At 39.4% G+C, this 19,328-nt stretch overlaps 1 protein-coding gene across 11 annotated transcripts in view; it reads right to left on the reverse strand.

Moving 5' to 3' along the window:
• KDM2A (lysine demethylase 2A) overlaps positions 1-19,328 on the reverse strand; it is a 105,765-nt gene that overhangs the window by 27,218 nt on the left and 59,219 nt on the right. For 9 of the 11 annotated variants that reach the window (XR_016393746.1, XM_089914423.1, XM_022591306.3 and 6 more), the window contains 8 exons: positions 16,849-16,987; positions 16,005-16,083; positions 15,556-15,602; positions 10,677-10,855; positions 4,619-4,725; positions 4,160-4,253; positions 2,821-2,974; positions 1,824-1,939 (listed from right to left, as the gene is read on the reverse strand). Coding sequence is in view for 10 of the 11 variants with exons in the window: in XM_089914423.1 (XP_089770549.1) it covers positions 1,824-1,939; positions 2,821-2,974; positions 4,160-4,253; positions 4,619-4,725; positions 10,677-10,855; positions 15,556-15,602; positions 16,005-16,083; positions 16,849-16,987 (915 nt within the window). In the remaining variant the exon portion in view is untranslated. Of the gene's footprint in view, positions 1-1,823; positions 1,940-2,820; positions 2,975-4,159; positions 4,254-4,618; positions 4,726-10,676; positions 10,856-15,555; positions 15,603-16,004; positions 16,086-16,848; positions 16,988-19,328 lie in introns of those variants that run through there. The other 2 variants (XM_089914425.1, XM_089914427.1) reach the window with 2 other exon arrangements.

The following is a 19,328-nucleotide window of genomic DNA, read 5'->3' on the forward strand; positions in this document are numbered from 1 at the left end:
ATTTTTCACTTGGAACTCAAGAGACTGTACTAATAATAGCCAAGACATCACACACCCAAACTGTGCCATTACATTTTACCTATGCTGCTAGACACCACAGAGCACAGCAATTTCTAAGACTGGGTTAGAATGTTTTTGGAAGAAAAAATTTTAATACTCATTATAAAATAACTGAGCCTTTAAGAGCTATCAATAGAATAATTACTAACAATCAAGTTCAAATAGTCTATTTCTACACTGGCATGGCAAAAGTAGCCAAAACATTGTCTTAAATTTACAACACTGTATATTTCTTCCCTAAAGCATTCTCTACACATTCTCTTTTAAGTTAAATTCTGTAAGTTTATAGACGTTTGTAACATAATAAACATATGTCAGGTTGGTATTGGCAATGTAAAAGCTTGGTGGAGAAAGTGAAAAAAAAAAAAAAAAGGCTCTGTGTGTACATATGTAGAGGACCCAATGAAATGTTATAGAAACAAGGAAGGGTTCCTATTTGGAATGAAAGAATTAAGCCGTTCTTAGGAAAAATGGAATAATATAGCAGTTAGATACTGAAATTTGACATTTTCTGATAAAGTCCAGGAAAATTAGACAGATAAATCAACATCAGTTATTACCAGTTTAACCGTCTGAAGGAAATTTTTCATGCAGAGATAAGGTGATCATTTTACCTATGCCATTGAATATATATTCTCCCTTTCTTCCCTCAAACTGAGCAAACAATTAAGCTGTGGGTATAATAGCTATTTTTAGCCAAAAAAGGGAATGCTTTTTAAAAACATTTTCAGATTGAATCTTACAGCAGTGTAGGTGGTATTATCTCTTAGAATGATTTTGAGTTAAATAAGAGTATTTTACTATGAAATTATGTAATTTTTCTCTTTTGAAACATTTTAACTACTTTTACTGTTACTATAACTTTAAACTTACTAAACTATTTACTGTTTTCTGTAGTTTCATTACTTTTAACAAACAAGCAGAAGTTCAATTCTATAAAATTTATTTAAAAAGCACTGCATCCTCTCAATTCTAACAGGGCAATCCCTATAACTCCAACAATACCAATCTTATATCTTACGTATAATATAATAGCTCCAACCAGAATAAATGTTTCAAAATAGGCACCAAAATGGTTAACTGATCATGTTCACAGTAAATTGGTCAGTGACTACTCCTTCTAAAAGTTGTATATTCTTCATTAATTGTTATTTTTTGATTTTTGATTTTGAAAACTTTCAAATCCACCAAAAAGTTTAAAAAGCAGTACCACTAAGACTTCCACAGCGTCTCCAAGATTCACCAGTTGTTAACATATCACATTCTCAATGGCTGGGGTTGGGGTGAGAAGAAAACCTAACTAAGAGAGGGTTTTGTGACATGAGAAACTTATATGAAATCAAATTTCAGTGTCCATAAACAAAATGTTATTTTATTTGAGCCATCCTCACTTATTTAAGTATTTCATTCTACAAGGCAGAGTTAAGTGCTTGTGACAGATACTGTATGGCCCACAAAGCCTAAAATATTTACTATCTGATCCTTTACAAAAAAAGTTTGCCAATTCTTGCCTTAAGGTATCCAATGCATGTAACTTTTCCCCTATATATCCAGAATGGTTTATCAGCTATGTAACATCCTATGGAAAACTGACAAAACAAGACACACATTTTCTATAGGGCTTCATTCTCTCACACAACCCCAGTTGAGAAAGGCAGTATACACATTTATAAAGTATAACAGTTTGAGTGTTACATAGTAAACAGAGTAAAGAAAGATATAAGAAACCTCTTCAAATCCAATTATTACACAGAGTTACTTACCCGTGTCCGATCTTCAATGTTGTATATTTTTAACTGCATGGGGATATTGAAGCTATGCAAAAAATTGCCTCCAAACACTAATGTGTCTGTAGGAGTATACACAGCATGAATCCAGCCTAGAAGAAAGGGAATGGAGGGCAGTGGCTGTAAGCACACATTGTAACATGGCTCTCTCAGAGCATTAGTACAAGGCTTCTGGATCACACTTTTTACTCTAATTCTGCCTCTTCACGGCTGGTCAAGTTACTTAATCTCTTGCAGCCCCAATATCCTCTATAAAATCAGGATAAATTATACTTTATATGTGTGGTTGGTAAGCACTGAATGAGAAAGTACATGTAAAGTGTTTACAACAAACTTTCAATAAATGGTGCTTGCATTTTTTGGAGCACCTAATATTAACCAGGCTTAGTACAAGAGAATTTACATGTATTGTCATTTACTCCTCACAACAAAATGAGACAGGGATTTAAATATTTGACCAAAGTAGTATTAGCAGGTAAATTCATAGTCAGAATTCTAATACAGGTCTGTGACTCCAAAATCTACGCTCCCTCTAAGTACTTATTTGGGAACTTAGTTACCTGATAAAAACTATTACTGATTTAGCACTCTAGCCTTCACAGCTATCCCTTAGCAGAGTAGGTAGCTCTTAATAGGGGGCTGTTTATCACCTGCAAAACAGGTCTTATCCCTAGGATTCTGAAGAGCTAGGGCTAATGTGGGGCTCAAACATGTAGATCTGAAAAGCCGCCACTGGCAATTCTGATACATACTCTTAGTGGAAAATCACAGACTTTAAAAAAGAAGATAAAAAAAAAAAAGAAGATAAATTCTTGTCATCTACTCAGTAATGACAAGAAAGAACACGCCATTGTTTTCTGCCCACTCCAGCATCATAACCATTCTTGGTGTTGGTGGTAATCTATCAATTTATTTTTCTTTAAGAAAAGAAAGTGGCTAGAGTAGACAACCCACTTTTTTGCATCTTGCTTACCTGAGGGAATGACGAAGGTATAGCCCTGCTTGAGCTCAATGCGCTGGCAATCTGACACCCGGTCACCCAGAAAGATGTCTCCCTGTTTCCCTGACAGCAGCCAATTCTCGTACAGCTCCAGGTTGTGGGCTGTAGGGGGGATGAGCCAGAAGACCTGTGAGTTAAAAAACTTCAGTCTGTTAACAGCCATTGACATGACCCAGTCGTCTCCCTCAACTGATAAACAGGTACAAACTTAAGACCAACAGGTAGAAGAGAAACAAGCAATCCTCCCAGCCTACAGAACTTGACCATTTGGGAAATTCTAGAGGCCTCAAGGAAGTGAACCTTTTTTGTCCTCCACTTGATCAAACAGCATTAGGGCTTCCCTGGGGTTTGATTGTAGAACCCGGAACCTATACAGGACTCAGAGAGAAGGAGGGCATTTAGCTTGTCACCTAGGCAGTCCCTTATTTGCCCCTGGCTGGCTGGTCTAAATGGTCCTAAGAAGCACAGTTAGTTAGGTACAGTACCTTCAAAACACAGGCCTGAGTTGCTTTATTCCAAGGTAGTAACCAAGACTGAAAGGACAGAACTTAAGATACCACTTAAATGGATCCAAAATAAACAAAATGACTCTGGATTTGGAGGTACAGCTGTTCTAGATTTGGCCCTCACATTTTAAAAGCATCATCTGTTTTCATTCCAGTTCTACTTTTCTCTCACAAATGCTTTCACTTCTTACGAGAAAAAAGGGTAACGTAAGAGTGTAATACTATAAACCTCTGATATTAATTCTACATTTCCATTCTTACACAGCATTCAGAAGCACTCTGAGAAGCTGGAACAAAGGTCTTTATGAATGAGGATAATCTTTCAAAATCTATTTATATCCTCTGACAGGACTTAAAGGCTTCCTATGGCTACACTTCAGACCAATGCCTCTATATAGGGAAAAGTGGTTTGGATCCCAATTTGCTGATTTCATTGTGAATCTACCCATAATTTGTGTTTCCTTCTACTACTTTATTATACTTTCATGTAGAGAAATTATCTTGTCCTCCTAAAACCAGTTCCTTGCCTTCATTTGGAGAATTCTGTTTTAGGAATCTAGAAACAGGACCATTGAGGTTTACTAAGTAGTGACGCCAATACTGGTAAAATGAGAATGAACTAGATGAATAGTAATTCCTACTGGACTCTAGCCAAGAAGGTCAACTTAATCTACAATTCTCTCCAGATACGAGTGGGGACAATCCCCTAGTAGACTCGTTTCCAGGGTATATGAAGCATGCATGAACTGAAGGAAACTCATATAACCAGCTTCAGATTCCAACCCCCATCACAACTATGACCGTACCTTTCCCCCTTGATGGATGTGATACCAAACAGAGGTACCACCAAAGTCCACATGGAAGTCAGTATAGCAGCCTCGAACACTCATCAGACAGTACCTGACCCAAAAAAAGCAGTAGCATTAGTACACTGACAAGAAAAAGAGGACTTTTCCCACCACAATGCCACACTCTCCCCTTGTGTACTCCACTCCCTCTATTTTCCACCTAATAAACTCCCAGTCGGTGAGAGGAATGCAATCTCAAGCTATCATATTATCAGAAGATACTTTTGTTTTTATGTCATCATGGGCTATGGTACTCTTACATACACTCTTCCCTTTGGAACTAAAGTCTACTCTTTAAATAATTCACCTTTTTGATCACTTGGGACCCAGAGCAAGGTTCCGAAGGGAGGAACCATTTCTTGCTATCACTTTGGTGTCCCACAGCACACCGAGGAAAATGCAGGGTAAGCCACTTACTTCTGCACTTTAGGGTACTGCATCTCCAAGATGGCATTTGTTGACTCAGTCTGACTTTCTTTTAAATGCCTTGGCCACATATTGTCTACCCAGTCAATGAAATCCACCTTTAAAAAGGAGGAGGAACATTTAGGCTTCAAAGGAAGGGTTGGGATTAAAGAGAATTCTAAAGTCAAGAAAAATAGAAATTCTCAAAACACATACTGAAAGACTACAATTTAATTTTAAGCAAACAAATAATATGTTGGTGAACCTTAGGATCAATAGGCAAACATTCTAGAAATAATTATTAAGTGAAAATAAAGACTAATGGTTCCATCAGCATGATCATAAAAGTAGCCCTAATCAAAACAAAGTCATTAAATGATGCCATAGTACCCAACCAAGCCCTCTCTTCTGTGTCAGTACTGGTATAATCAGCTGTAATTTTTTTTTTTTTGGTCCAATAAAAGGCACTGTCTGGAAGGTACCTATAAACTTACCCAAAGATATAAGTACTGTTAGAGCAGCTAAGATACCATTTAAGAAAGAAAGAAAAGAGAAAAGAAAAAAGAAGAGGAGAGAAGTATAATCAGCTGTACTTTTTGAATCCACCTTACAATGCAGGGGACGCAGGTTTGATCTCTGGTCGGGGAACTAAGATCCCACATGCCGTGGAGCAACTAAGCCCGTGTGCCACAACTACTGAGCTCCTGCGCCTCAACTAGAGGGCCCGCGTGCTGCAAACAACAGAGCCCACGTGCTCTGGAGGCCACGTGCCACAACTAGAAAGAGAAAACCCGCACACTACAATTAGAGAGAGGCCCGCGCACCACAACAAAGAGCCCACATGCTGCAACGAATGATCCTGCGTTCCTCAACAAAGACCTGATGCAGCCAAAAATAAATAAATAATAAATAAATCTAAAAAAAATAAAATCATTTAAGAAAAGGTTAAGATAATAAATTTAAAAGAAAAAGGGAGGGGAGGTGGAGGGGAGGGGAGGGGAGGGGAGGGGAGGTGGAGGGGAGGGGAGGGGAGGGGAGGGGAGGGGAGGGGAGGGGGGAGGGGGAGGGGGAGGGGAGGGGGAGGGGGAGGGGAGGGGAGGGGGAGGGGGAGGGGAGGGGAGGGGGAGGGGAGGGGAGGGGAGGGGAGGGGAGGGGAGGGGAGGGGAGGGGAGGGGAGGGGAGGGGGAGGGGAGGGGAGGGGGAGGGGAGGGGGAGGGGAGGGGAGGGGGAGGGGAGGGGAGGGGGAGGGGAGGGGAGGGGGAGGGGAGGGGAGGGGAGGGGGAGGGGAGGGGAGGGGGAGGGGAGGGGAGGGGAGGGGGAGGGGAGGGGAGGGGGAGGGGAGGGGAGGGGGAGGGAGGGGAGAGGGAGGGGAGGGGAGGGGAGGGGGAGGGGAGGGGAGGGGGGAGGGGAGGGGAGGGGAGGGGGAGGGGAGGGGAGGGGGGAGGGGAGGGGAGGGGAGGGGAGGGGAGGGGAGGGGAGGGGAGGGGACGGGGGAGGGGAGGGGAGGGGAGAGGTGGAGGGGAGGGGAGGGGAGGGGGGAGGGGAGGGGAGGGGAGGGGGGAGGTGGAGGGGAAGGGAAAAGAATTCCAGTAGGGGTTTGTAGCTTGCATGAGCAATGTGCTATAGAATCTACTGGGTTAGGAATCAGAAGTTCCAGGTCTAGTTTTCTGAAGATCATATGTGAGCCTCTGGAACTTATCTGTAAAATAAGGATAATTACCGCAAAGGAATATTGTGAGGATTACATGTAAATACATATTAAAAATTTTTTGAAATAATGTCATCAGAGTTTAGGAATCCATTTGTTTGGCCACACCATGCGGCATGGGGAACTTCCCTGACCAGGGATCGAACCCGTGCCCTCTGCAGTAGAAGCATGGAGTCTTAACCACTGGATCACCAAGGGAAGTCCAGGAATCTGTTTTAAATATTGGGTTGGCCAAAAAGTCCGTTTAGGTTTTCCGTAACATCGTACAAAAAACCCGAACGAACTTTTTGGCCAATCCAATATGTGCTGAAAGAAATGAGAAATGAAAACAGTATGAACTTATTAAAATACTTCACACTGAATTGTAACGTGCCCTGTACCTTCAAATGACTGCACCCAACCACTGAACTCCAAGAAACAGTCTTAGGTAGATAAAGTGTGATAACCATGTGATAACCAAATAACCATAGATTCAGCATAGCACTGGTGTTCCAAGTATCTAACTTATGGCTATAAAAAGCATGTACCTGGTAAGCTTTATAACTTATGTATGTATATATTTGATCATTTATTTCCTTACAACATAGATCTAGATAAATGCATACAATCTGTGTGTAATGATATGAGGCAAATGTCCAGTGGACACTCAGATGTAAACTGTGGGAGAGTGTTTGGAAGGGGTCACCGATGATATACAAGATTTTTTTTTTTTTTTAAATATTTATTTGGCTGCGCTGGGTCTTAGTCACAGCATGCAGGATCTTTAGTTGCAGCACGTGGGATCTAGTTTCCTGACCAGGGATCAAACCCAGGCCCCCTGCATAGGGAGCACAGTGTCTTGACCGCTGGACCACCAGGGAAGTCCCGATATGCAAGTGTAAATAAGCAAGATGAGGAACAACTATGAAGGTTAACTTGCTGCCCCATTTCAAAGAATTTCCACTCAGGGATCCAACAGTTTTAACTAAGCATCCACTGGGCCTAAGAACACTGAATGAGCCCCAGAGTCTTCTTTCTATCAAACAAAATCTACTTTCTGCTCTCTTGATGTAGTGGCCAGTTTTCTCCCATCTCCTGGTATTGTCCTTTGGAAAGCCTTTAACAGAATACAGAAAAACTGTGAGTTGCTCAGTATACTCACTATAAGTTCTTATATCTGGATAGGGAGAGGAAAAGTTAGGAACACATGAGTATTTTTTGTCAAGTGTTCACTCAGAGATAGATGAACTTCTCTGGCTAGAATTTCTCACCTGCAGCAATAAGTCACTCTCTGGCCTCCCTTTATTTGATATTATTGGGTATTATCTGACTATCAAGAGAATATTATGGTAAGGCGTTCATACATTTTTCTTAGGTTAATCTTTAGGCTCTGGATAGGCCTTTTGCTAAATGGCCTCATCCATATGACAGCAAGTCTCCAGCGGAGATAATCACAGTTTCTACCTGTCCCGTACCAATACAGGGCCAAACTGGCAAGAAGTGCAATAACTAAGACATAATCTATTCATACACTGTGCAAAAACAGCTCATGGCCTTCCACGAACTAATTTCCCCATCATCAAACAAATCTGCACATTACATCTGCTATTTTTCATCTACTTCTCAGTTACTGCTGGGATGACAGCAGAAATCACCTCTCTCTCTTCACTAGAGAGTCCCACTTTATGCTACCACCTACAATGGGCACTTAAAAGTTGTCCACCTTGGGCTCCCCTGGTGGCGCAGTGGTTGAGAATCTGCCTGCCAATGCAGGGGACATGGGTTCGAGCCCTGGTCCGGGAAGATCCCACATGCCGTGGAGCAACTAAGCCCATGTGCCACAACTACTGATCCTGTGCTCTAGAGCCCACGAGCCACAACTACTGAGACCGCATGCTGCAACTACTGAAGCCCGCGTGCCTAGAGCCCATGCTCCACAACAAGAGAAGCCACCACAATGAGAAGCCCGCGCGCCACAAGGAAGAGCAGCCCCAACTCGCCGCAATTAGAGAAAGCCTGTGCACAGCAACAAAGACCCAACACAGCCAAAAATAAATAAATAAAATAAATAAATTTATTTAAAAAAAAGTTGCCCACCTTACTTTCCCTGCACCTACTTTTGCACATATTATTCTTCCTGCCTGGGATTCTGGTCTTCCTTCTCTTTGCCTCATTTTTTCTTTCACGTCAAGCCTAGGTACCGCTTCCTCCAAAAAACTTCGCCCAATTCTCCTCCGGTTTAGGTTAGGTGGGTCCTTCCTACTGGCTCCCACAACATTCCGTACTTATTCAGTTTTGAAGCACTTACCACATTGTAGTTTCTATAAATGCCAATTCTCTGGTCTTTCTTCCCCATGAGACTCTAAGCATTTTGAGGACAAGAATGATCTTGTTTTCCACTGTACCTCTAGCACCTAAGCACAGCACTTAGCATGTAGCAGGCCCTTAAACCAATAAGCTCACTCTGAAGGTGTGAAGATCATAGTGAACAAGTAATTATGTAGTTTACGTAAAAGATTACTACATGAATGAATACATTTTTCAAAACTCACTGAAATGTACCCTTAAAATGGGTACACTTTATTGTATATCAATTGTACCTCAATAAAGTTGGTTTTTTATTAAGCATTATTGAGATATATTAGAAAAGACGTACATAAATGGAGGGATATACCTTGGGGGAAAATACCCTGGTAAATAAATAACACCCTAGTAGAATAAGAATGTTGCTGCTTATATAGCAAGGTCATAAAAAGCTTGCTTCCTTTTAGGAGGTGACTTTGGTAATAATAGCTCACTCAATCTTTCTGGCCTTGTTTTAGGTCTCTAGAAGATACTGGTGCACTGTTCTCCGCCCTCTAGAAAATTTTCTATTTCTGAGCTCTTCCATGGGTTCTATTCCTCCATTTAATGGTGGAGTACTTTTCTAATTTTTATAAAATGATGTAGCATTTTTATCATTAAAACTAGGGGCAAAATGAATAAATTAAGGACGTTACAAAGAAGGCTTCATATGTGAATAACACATTTCTAAATTTTAAGAATGGAAAAGTACGATCCAGGCCAAGTTTTACTTTTACAGCTACAATCTTACTACTCTTAAATTGAAATTCTAAAAATATTAAGGAACACATTTATAAACAATGTTATTGTGATTCTTACTATCTCTCTTATTGAATTCTTTATTTATTAAGTGCACCTTGTTAGGTTAATAACAAGGCTAAATTCTAACCACCTGTCTTCCTGTATTTCCACATGACCAAACAAATGACAATTAATATAAAAAGGATTTTTGTCATTTTAGGGGGGAAAAGTTTTCTTGAGAAATTCTGTATTTGTTGTAGCATCTCCAATAACAAGAAACAATGACAAAAATTATAGTCTCTTCACATAACACTGACAACATTTTCCCTTTGGTCTGTACACACCAATGTGTTAGTGATAAAAAACAATGCAACTAACTAGTAAGTTGAAGGTATGTATGTATATAAATGTATATATAAAACAGTATTATAACCAATTAATACCACATTTCAACTTTGAAAGTCAAAGGGTACAATTTGAAAGTCAAAGTATATGTATATATATATATTTTATATATAAATGCATATATAAAACAGTATTATAACCAAATAATACCACATTTCAACTTTGAAAGTCAAAGGGTACAATTAGGATAATTTAAATGGCGATAGGATAAAACACTGAGAACTTGACTCCGAAAAAATGTACATTTTTTCCATTAGTACATTCCAAATTCCACTGTTCCAGGTGGAATACCTGACTCAAGTGAGTTCTGAGACAGGAATAAAAGTGGTCGAAAAATGACTAGGTATATTTTAAAAGTGAAGCCAATCCCACTTAGGGAAATGAGTGCTCTCAGCATCCTGTAGACAGCCACTTCCATAAGAGATGGGTTAAATCAGTATCTACCTCAGGAAAGTTAAGCATCAAAAACTAACTTCCCCTCGGGATGGGTTGTCAAATTATTGCTATTAGTCACCCAACAGAATCTACTCGAGAAACCATCTCATACAATCACCTGGCTCTAAATCAGTTTTCTCCCAAGCATCTCTGCAAGTATAAACCTATAGGATAGAAATTTATTAGGCAAACTTCCTATTCACAGTTCTTATCAGAATGAATTTAAGACTTTTCTCCATTACATGCAAAGGCCAATGTTCTTAAATTATCAGAATGGCCTCTCCCTATCAAAAACTAAGTGATGTTGGAAAATGATGAACCTTCTAAAAACACAAGTTATTCTTATCAAATTGTCTTGTTCATCCTTATCCTGGTATGTTTAAGAAGTTATAAATTCTCCCAGTGTATAATCAACCCTCTTGGTGACAAAGACAATGTGGAGAAAATGATTAGACTAACCGTGGAGGGCCGCTGCACCATATTCTCCAGCCTGGTGTGGCTAAACTCTAGGCTGATGACATTATAGAGTTTTTCTCGCTCCTCCTCTGGGGTCTCATAGTAGCGTGTCCACTGAGCCATGGTCATTTCAATGCCTTTCTGTGTGTTCACATCCATGACATCCACCATCCGACGACTCCCTGCCATGAAAGATGCATTGATCATCTCTACTGAGCCACTAATATCCTTAAATATATTAAGAATATAAGACACAAGTGAAAGTAAACAAACTATCCTTTCTTCTTTACAGTATTCACTAATAGGCTATAGCTGTCACTTTCAAGGTAATCGACAGAAAATCAAATCATAAAGAATGACAAAGACAATGGTTAATATTAAAAACAACAATCACTCCCTATGGCATGTTTACTATATGGTCAGGCATTGAATCTTATATTCAACATCTCACTCAATCCTAACAATTTTAAATACTAAGTACCATTCATAGATGAGAAATTTCATTCATTCCATAAATATTTACTGAATGATAAAGACATCTTAATGATCTTAATGAATACAAAGATGTACATCAGATCCTCAACCAACTATAACAGCCACAACAAAAAGCAGAATGTCACAGAGCCAGCATAAAATAGCAGAGGGGAGAAAACAATAGCCTCAGAGCCAGAGACCCAAGTTTAAACCTCAGCTCTAATACTACTTAGGCAAGTTATTTAACTTCTCTGAACCTTAATATCTTCTTCTGTAACTTGGGAATAATATCACCTTGTGGGCCATTGTGAGGATTTAGTCAATGAGGTAAAATGTCTGACACAAAATAGGTGCTCAGTTAAACAGCAGTAAAAATAAAAGAAAATTTAAAAAAATATTTTAAACTAGACTGACCAGAGAAGGATTTTAGAAAAAGGGGCGCGCGGGGTCGGGGGGCTTCCCTGGTGGTCCAGTGGTTAAGAATCCACCTTCCAATGCAGGGGCCACAGGTTCGATCCCTGGTCAGAGAAGTAAGATCCCACATGCCGCAGGGCAACTAAGCCCGCGCGCCGCAACTACTGAGCCTGTGCACTCTAGAGCCCATGCGCCACAACCAGAGAGAAGCCCGCGCTCCGCAACGAAGAGCCTGCGTGCTGCAACGACGATCCCGCGTGCCGCAAATAAGACCTGATGCAGCCAAATAAATAAATTTAAAAAAAAGAAAAAAAGGAAGGGGAAGAAGAAACATTTGAGCTGAGCCTGGGGGAATAAATAGAATTTCAACAAGATTCAACAGAGAGAATTCCAAGCAGAGGCAACAGCATAAGAGAAGATATGGAGAGGCAGCACACCTAAAAAGTTAAGAAAATGGAGGTCAAGGAGGGGAGAGAGAGAATAAAAAGTTGCCACTGAAATATTAAGAATACTGTTCAATTTGTAAGAAACTAACAAACACCTATATATCCACCTGGCTTGGTGGATATACCAAGCAGTGTTAGGACCTGGTCCCCTGCCTCAAGGAGTTTATAGTCTAGTTAGAGATAAGACATAATAGGCAAAAGGACAAGAATATGGCCATAATGAAGCAGATATGGCAGAATACACATAAAAAGATAACTGCTAATGTAAGACAACGGACTGAACCTACTCTTCATTATTTGGAAGAAAAGGCAAACACTAAATCAAAACTGCCTTGAAATACCACTTCACACCCACTAGGATGGCCACAATTTAAATTTTTTAAAAAAGGGAAAATAACAAGGGCTGGCAAGGGTACAGAGAAATCAGACTGTGTCGGCAGGAATGTACAATGGTGCAGGTGCTATGGAAACACTTTGGTAGCTCCTCCATAAATTACACAGAGAATGACCACATGATCCAGCAATTCTACTCCTAGGGATATATCCAAAAGAATCAAATGCAAGTGTTCAAACAAAAACTTACACATGAATGTTCTTAGCTGCTCTAAATCACAACAGCAAAAAGGTGGAAATAACCCAAATGTCCATCAACAGATGAATCGATTAACAAAGTGTGGTGGGACTGCCCTGGCGGTGCAGTGGTTGACTCTGTGCTCCCAATGCAGGGGGCCCAGGTTTGATCCCTGGTCAGGGAACTAGATCCCACATGCATGCCACAACTAAGAGTCTGCATGCTGCAACTAAGACCTGGCGCAACCAAATAAATAAATGAAAAACTAAGGAATTAAAAACAAAACCAAAAACAAAGTGTGGTATACTCATACAATGAATGGATTATTCAACCATAAAAAGGAATGAAGTACTGTTATATGCTACAACATAGATAAACCTCAAAAACATTATGCTAAGTGAAAGAAGCTATACACAAAAGGCTGCATATTTTATCGTTCCATTTACATGAAATATCCAAAATAGGCAAATCTACAGAGACAGAAAGTAGATTAGTGGTTGCCAGGGCCTGAGGGAAGGAGAGAACAGGGAATGACTACTTAATGGGTATGGAGTTTCTGTTAGGGGTGATGAAAAAGTTCTGGAAGTAGGTATTAGTGATGGCTGCACACTGTGAATATACTTAATGCCACTGAGTTGGATACTTTAAAATTATTACAATGATAAATTTTAGGTTATCTGTATTTTACCATAATTTAAAAAAAAATTAAAAAGTGAATGCTTTCCTTTAGGAATGTAGATAAGGCAAACACAGTTCCACTCTGCCAATGCTACCAGAGCACTCAGATAAAATAATGACAGTCACAGAAATAGCAAACTTTTACTGAGCACATACTACGTGCCAGACACTGTTCTTCACATTTAAGTAACTTGCCCAAGGTTACACAGGTAGTAATTAGTGGAGCTGGGATTTGAAACCAGCCAGTTTTGTTTGAGTCCACACTTTAAAATCAATATATCCCATTATATAAAGTTTACACAATAGAACATGTGTACTATCTTTTGGGGACATGAACTGACACTGGAGATGTAACATTCTACTTTAGGTAGAAAAGAAGAATGGATCAGCCAAAGTACATTTAGTAATAATGGGTTATTGTAATCACCAATATGTTGTTCACTGCATTTTAACAATCATCATTTGAAACTTCTGATAAGTCTGTCAGTTTAAATATAATCACTGCTTTATTTTAAATCACAACAAAGATATCTGTGACCATCCACAGGTCTATTTGGAAAATATAAGGTTAGGAAGGGCTCTAAAGACCATTATTGGCAGAAAACATATTGAGGACATGAGAAAGTAATAAGTGAGAAGGAATGCAAAAGAAGGCTAGTGAGTGAATCAGTCCTTATATCTGTATAGCTCAGAAATTTGGATACTATAAGTCTATGACAGGATCTAGAAGTCTATATTTTTAACAAGTATCACAGATGATTCTGATGCAGGTCATCTGTGGACCACAAACCCCTAAGAATGCCTGACCAATAGAGAAAAGCTTTGGTGGTCCATTAACTTGTGGATCCAAGGAATTACTTCCTGGAGGTCCATTAGGAAAAAAAAGTCAAGCGATGGACCGATAAGTACTCAAGTACTATGTTTTCCGAGGCCCCCTGAGAACCCTGCCTTGTGAAGAGTAGGAAAGCATTTTAATTAGTAAACAGATTTACTGAGTATCTACTATACTCCAGAGACTGTGCTAAGTAATAGGAAATACATAGTGACAGGTAGATAGCTGGAATCTAACACAGAAACAGGTAGGGGAGTGAAAAATACAGGGAATTAGAGAAACTTCCTCTACCTAGGACATTTATCTCTTGGATAAACGGAAGTTATCCAGCTGTCTAAAAAGAGCCCTCAAGTGGCCAAGAGACAGTACTGCAATACTTAATTTCAAAGGGAGAGACTGCACTGGAGCTTCAGCATAGACGACAAAACATAATAGAAGTTGTAGTGTTAGGCGGAAAGCATCTGAAAACTTTTGTTTCATGTCCTGTCAGAAACATTTCTAAAATATTTTAATCCACTTTACTGCCTTATCATGTATAGGAAAATAACTATCTCTGAATTCCTAAGGATCCTGACACGTCTCAGGGCTGCACTGAACACCAATGATCTGCAGAAAATTGACCAAACCCTTACTGACTCTAGGAAGTTTTCTTCTTTAATTAGACTGTTCTAATTTGCTTTTTCCCTCTAAACTTTCAGTATAATGAAATACAAATCTGGCACTTCCCTGGTGGTCCGGTGGTTAAGAATCTGCCTTCCAATGCAGGGGATGAGGGTTCGATCCCTGGTCAGGGAACTAGGATCCCACATGCCATGGGGCAACTAAGCCTGCGCACTGCGACTACAGAGCCCACGTGCCACAGCTAGAGAAGCCCGCACGCCGCAACGAAGACCCAGTGCAGCCAAAAAAAAGAAGAAAGAAAATACAATTCTGATTAAGACTCAAGTTAACCAATCACTGATGAAGAGAAATTTTAATGAATCTACTTCTCAGCTTACAAAGTTTCAAACCTTAGCCAAGTTATCAAATGTAGCATTGGTGAAAATTTCCTGGAAATTTCTCCATGGCTTTTAGGGAAAGGAAGAGAATCATAAATGAAGTTTTATTCTTGGCTCAGAGATATAAAATTTCACTTTTGAAATTTTGCCCTGGAAGGTAGGCTCTTCATGGAGAGAAGGAAGGATGCACAGTGATAAAAACAGTAGGTAGGAAAGAGGCAGATGTTCAGATGTTGTATGTCTAATGAGTAGTAATAAATGAAGCAACTTCTATAAATACCTTTGAGAAAATCCTCAGTTGCTAAACAGTAGTTTCTAATCAAGAAACTATTTCAAGTAGTATATACTTCAATCAAATATATAGTTCAATGTTCCTAAGCCTTAAATCTCAGTAAGGGATTTAAGACCCAGTTGTAAATCTTAGATCTTTGCCTCAAAGACACTCAAAGGCCTCAAGTTTAATACTTACCCACACACATTTTGACATCATTCACAGTGAAGTCTGGATCTGGCATCCTATGAAACAAACACTAGTAAGTATAATGGGAAGCACAACTACTCTAGTCAGGTGAGTTTTTTCTTAAAGAACTAAGAACTCCCCAGTCAAGACATATCAATCTTCATATTGAGGATTAAAATATATTTGAAATATAAATGTATATATATGTACATATATATACATAGGAAAAAAGAATATATGAGAAAAGGTTAATAGGGATTATCTCAGGGTGGTAGATTTTAGGAGATTTAAATTTATTTTCTTTATAGCTCATCTATATTTTCTCACTTACCTATAACAACACACTTTTAGATATTTTCAATGATCTATGCTTTGGATTATCCATACTGCATTGTCTACAGCCCTGGGTGTAACGTGGCCATTTTGCAATCACATCCAATCAAACAGCAAACACTTACTTTATTCCAAGTCCATCGGAGTTCTTGAAAATCAGAGGATCTCTTAAGCCACCCCGCTGGATATACTCTACATTAAAATCTGTCACCATAGGAAAACAATTGTTAGAAAGGCAAAAGGTTTAGCTGGAAAAAGACAAAAGGACCATAAAATGGATCCTAAATAATAAGGCAGAGATGGTATTTGCTATTTCTGTGTATACAGTTTTGCTGTTAGATAATACATGCTTGTTATTAAGAAGCATCTCTTAAGGTATAGGGAGAGCACACTGAGAAGCAGGGCTCAAGGGGTTTGCTAAATCTATACTTCCACAATAATTCAGAATTTAACCAACAGGGGATAGTACTATTGAGTCATCTCATAAATCCTAAGCAGAAATCATCGCCCTGTCACTTAGTAGCCTAAATATGTAACTCTGTCTACTACAATACATACCATGACATCCTTGTCAGTATGCCAAGGAACAAAGCTGCATGATACACATAGAGCTCAGTTTTGGTGGGGCAGGTACACGCATAAAAGGATTTTTATTATACTATTCTTAATTAAACCCAAACCAAGGGATGGGAGAAGAAGAAGGAAGAGGCCTTTAGGGAAAAATTCCAACATTCTTGCCCTAATAAACGCTTGCTTTTTCCAATATAGCAGAGAATGACTCACAGGGTGGGAGGACTGGGGCGGGGGTGTGTGCATGAGTGGCATTGAGTAGTAAGAGAAAATACAGATAAATAGCATCACAGCATCAACAGGCAGTACTTTGGCTGCAGAGATGCTGAGCCCACAGCTCCCAGAGTCTACAACTTCCTACATCAAGGGGCTGCAAGTCTGAACCCAAATGATACTGACCTCTTCCTTCCATAAAAGTAACAAAATTTGCATTATATTTGTTGGTGTGGAGTTTCTCTTCCAAGTCAAAAGTTCTTTTTCCTTCAATTTCATCATCTGAAATGCCATCATCTTCATAGCGTCGTCGCATGGTACCACGCTGGGGAGAGAGGGACATAAGGATGAAATCATGTACTTTTTCATGCCTTTCAGTTGCTATGTTAAGCATCAATTTTCCTTGCCTTATAGATCTTTTTCTCAACCAAAGGTCAGCTAATATTCTCAGAATGTACAAAATTTTAAATGAGTCACTAGGTTTCCTACTTTGTACATTTTACCACTACTAACTCTTTGAGCCTAGAGATATAAATTTACAACGAAAATATGACCAAATCGGGTCTACTAAACATTTTATTTGTCTATCATTGCTTAAACTGTCTTCATAGACATTACAGGCCAGGATACAAAACATAATTTTTTCATGGGGAAGGCCCTTTCTAGATTAGCTTTCTAAAACAACCTTCAAGAATAGACTAAAACACTTGAATTAATGAAACAGAAACTCTTTTACAGCAGATAAAGAAAGTTAACCTAAACAACAGTATTCCAAACAGCAGACCATCAATACTTAGCATTAAGGATAGTGTCTTGCCAAAGAAAGATATACAAGTGGCCAAAAAGCACATGAAAAATGCTCGGGATCACTAGTCATTAGGGGAAATACAAATTAACACCACAACGATACACCACTTCACACTCAATAGGATGGCTATTATCAAAAAGGTAGACGATAACAAGTGTTGGAGGGCATGTGGAGAAACTGGAACCCTTATACAGTGCTGATCGGAATGTAAACTGTTGCAGCCATTTTGGAAAACAGTTTGGCAGTTCCTCAAAAAGTTAAACACACAGTAAGTTATCCTATGACCCAGCAATTTTAATCTTAGGTATACATCCAAAAGAATTAAAAACGCACGTCCATACAAAAACTTGTACACAGATGTTCATAGCAGAACATTATTTATAATAGCCAAAAGGCAGCAACAACCCAAATGTCGATCAATTGATGAATGGATAAACAAAACGTGGTTTATTTACACAATGGAATAGTAACTGGCCATAAAAAAGAATGAAGTACTGATATGTGCTGCAATATGGAAGAATCTTAAAAACATGCTAAGTGAAAGATGCCAAACACAGAAGACCATAATCACATTTTTATTTTTTTACTGTACAAATGGACTTTATTGTTTGCAACAGGAAGTGGAAGAGAGAGGATACGACAGATCCGGCTCCTGGGGCAGCTCCAGACTCGGTCACCGCCCTCAAAAAGTCATAATTTTATTTACATGAAATGTCCAGAAAAAGCAAATCCACAGAGATAGAAAGTAGATTAATGGTTGCAATGGGCTGGGGAGAGGGAGAGATAGAAAGTAACTGTTAACAGTATGGGTTTCTTTTGGGAGAAATTAAAAATGTTCTAGAATTAGATAGTGGTGATGTTTGCACAACTCTGTGAATATACTAAAAACCACTGAGTTGTACACTTTAAACGGGTGAATTTTATGGTATGTGAATAATCTTGTAAGCTTTTTTTTTTTAAGATAACACGTTGCTTATGCTGCAAATTTACCTTTTGGTATATTTTACTTCAGCCAGTGTTAAAATTTGTCGAAGTTTCTTGAATACATACACATAGGACAATTCACGTGGGAGACAATGAATGGTAAAGTAGCCCTACTCCAGTATGTGCTAAGGACAACCAAACCTGGAATTTAAAGTTAGATATTGATGATCTAGAATTGATTACATGGCACATGAATTTATATAAACACATAAGAAAATGAGACACTGTAGAAGGGTCTCTTAGGGAATGGGATCAGGGAAAGGGCAGAAATAAGTCATAAAATATAAAAACTACACACAGAGGAGAGCACACCAGAGGAGAGCAAGATTCAATTTAGCAGTTTTAGGTAGAAACACTGATAGATACCTGATATCTTTTCCATATTTGGTAAAAAACTTTATAACACTCTTGGGCTTCCCTGGTGGCACAGCGCTTAAGAATCCTCCGCCAATGCAGGGGACACGGTTCAAGCCCTGGTCCAGGAAGATCCCACATGCCGCAGAGTAACTAAGCCCGTGTGCCACAACTACCGAGCCTCTGCTTTAGAGCCCGCGCGCCACAACTACTGAAGCCTGCACACGTAGAGCCCGTGCTCCGCAACAAGAGAAGCCACTGGCTCACGCACTGCAACGAAGAGTAGGCCCCGCTCGGGGCAACTAGAGAAAGCCCACGTGCAGCAACGAAGGCCCAACACAGCCAAAAAGAATAAATAAATAAAATAAATATTAAAAAAAAACACAAAAAACTTTATAACACTCTTACCTAGCACTTTGTTGCCATAAATCACAGCTCAAAGGCCAAAAGACCTAATTTTAGTAGACCTCTCACTCTAAAAATGCCATCACTGCTCAAAATATTTTTAGTTACCTTTATA

The sequence above is a fragment of the Delphinapterus leucas genome, chromosome 7 (assembly GCF_059928025.1).
Source record: "Delphinapterus leucas isolate spDelLeu-1000000601 "Yukka" chromosome 7, BTC_Dleu_Yukka2, whole genome shotgun sequence".
Classification (NCBI taxonomy): domain Eukaryota; kingdom Metazoa; phylum Chordata; class Mammalia; order Artiodactyla; family Monodontidae; genus Delphinapterus; species Delphinapterus leucas.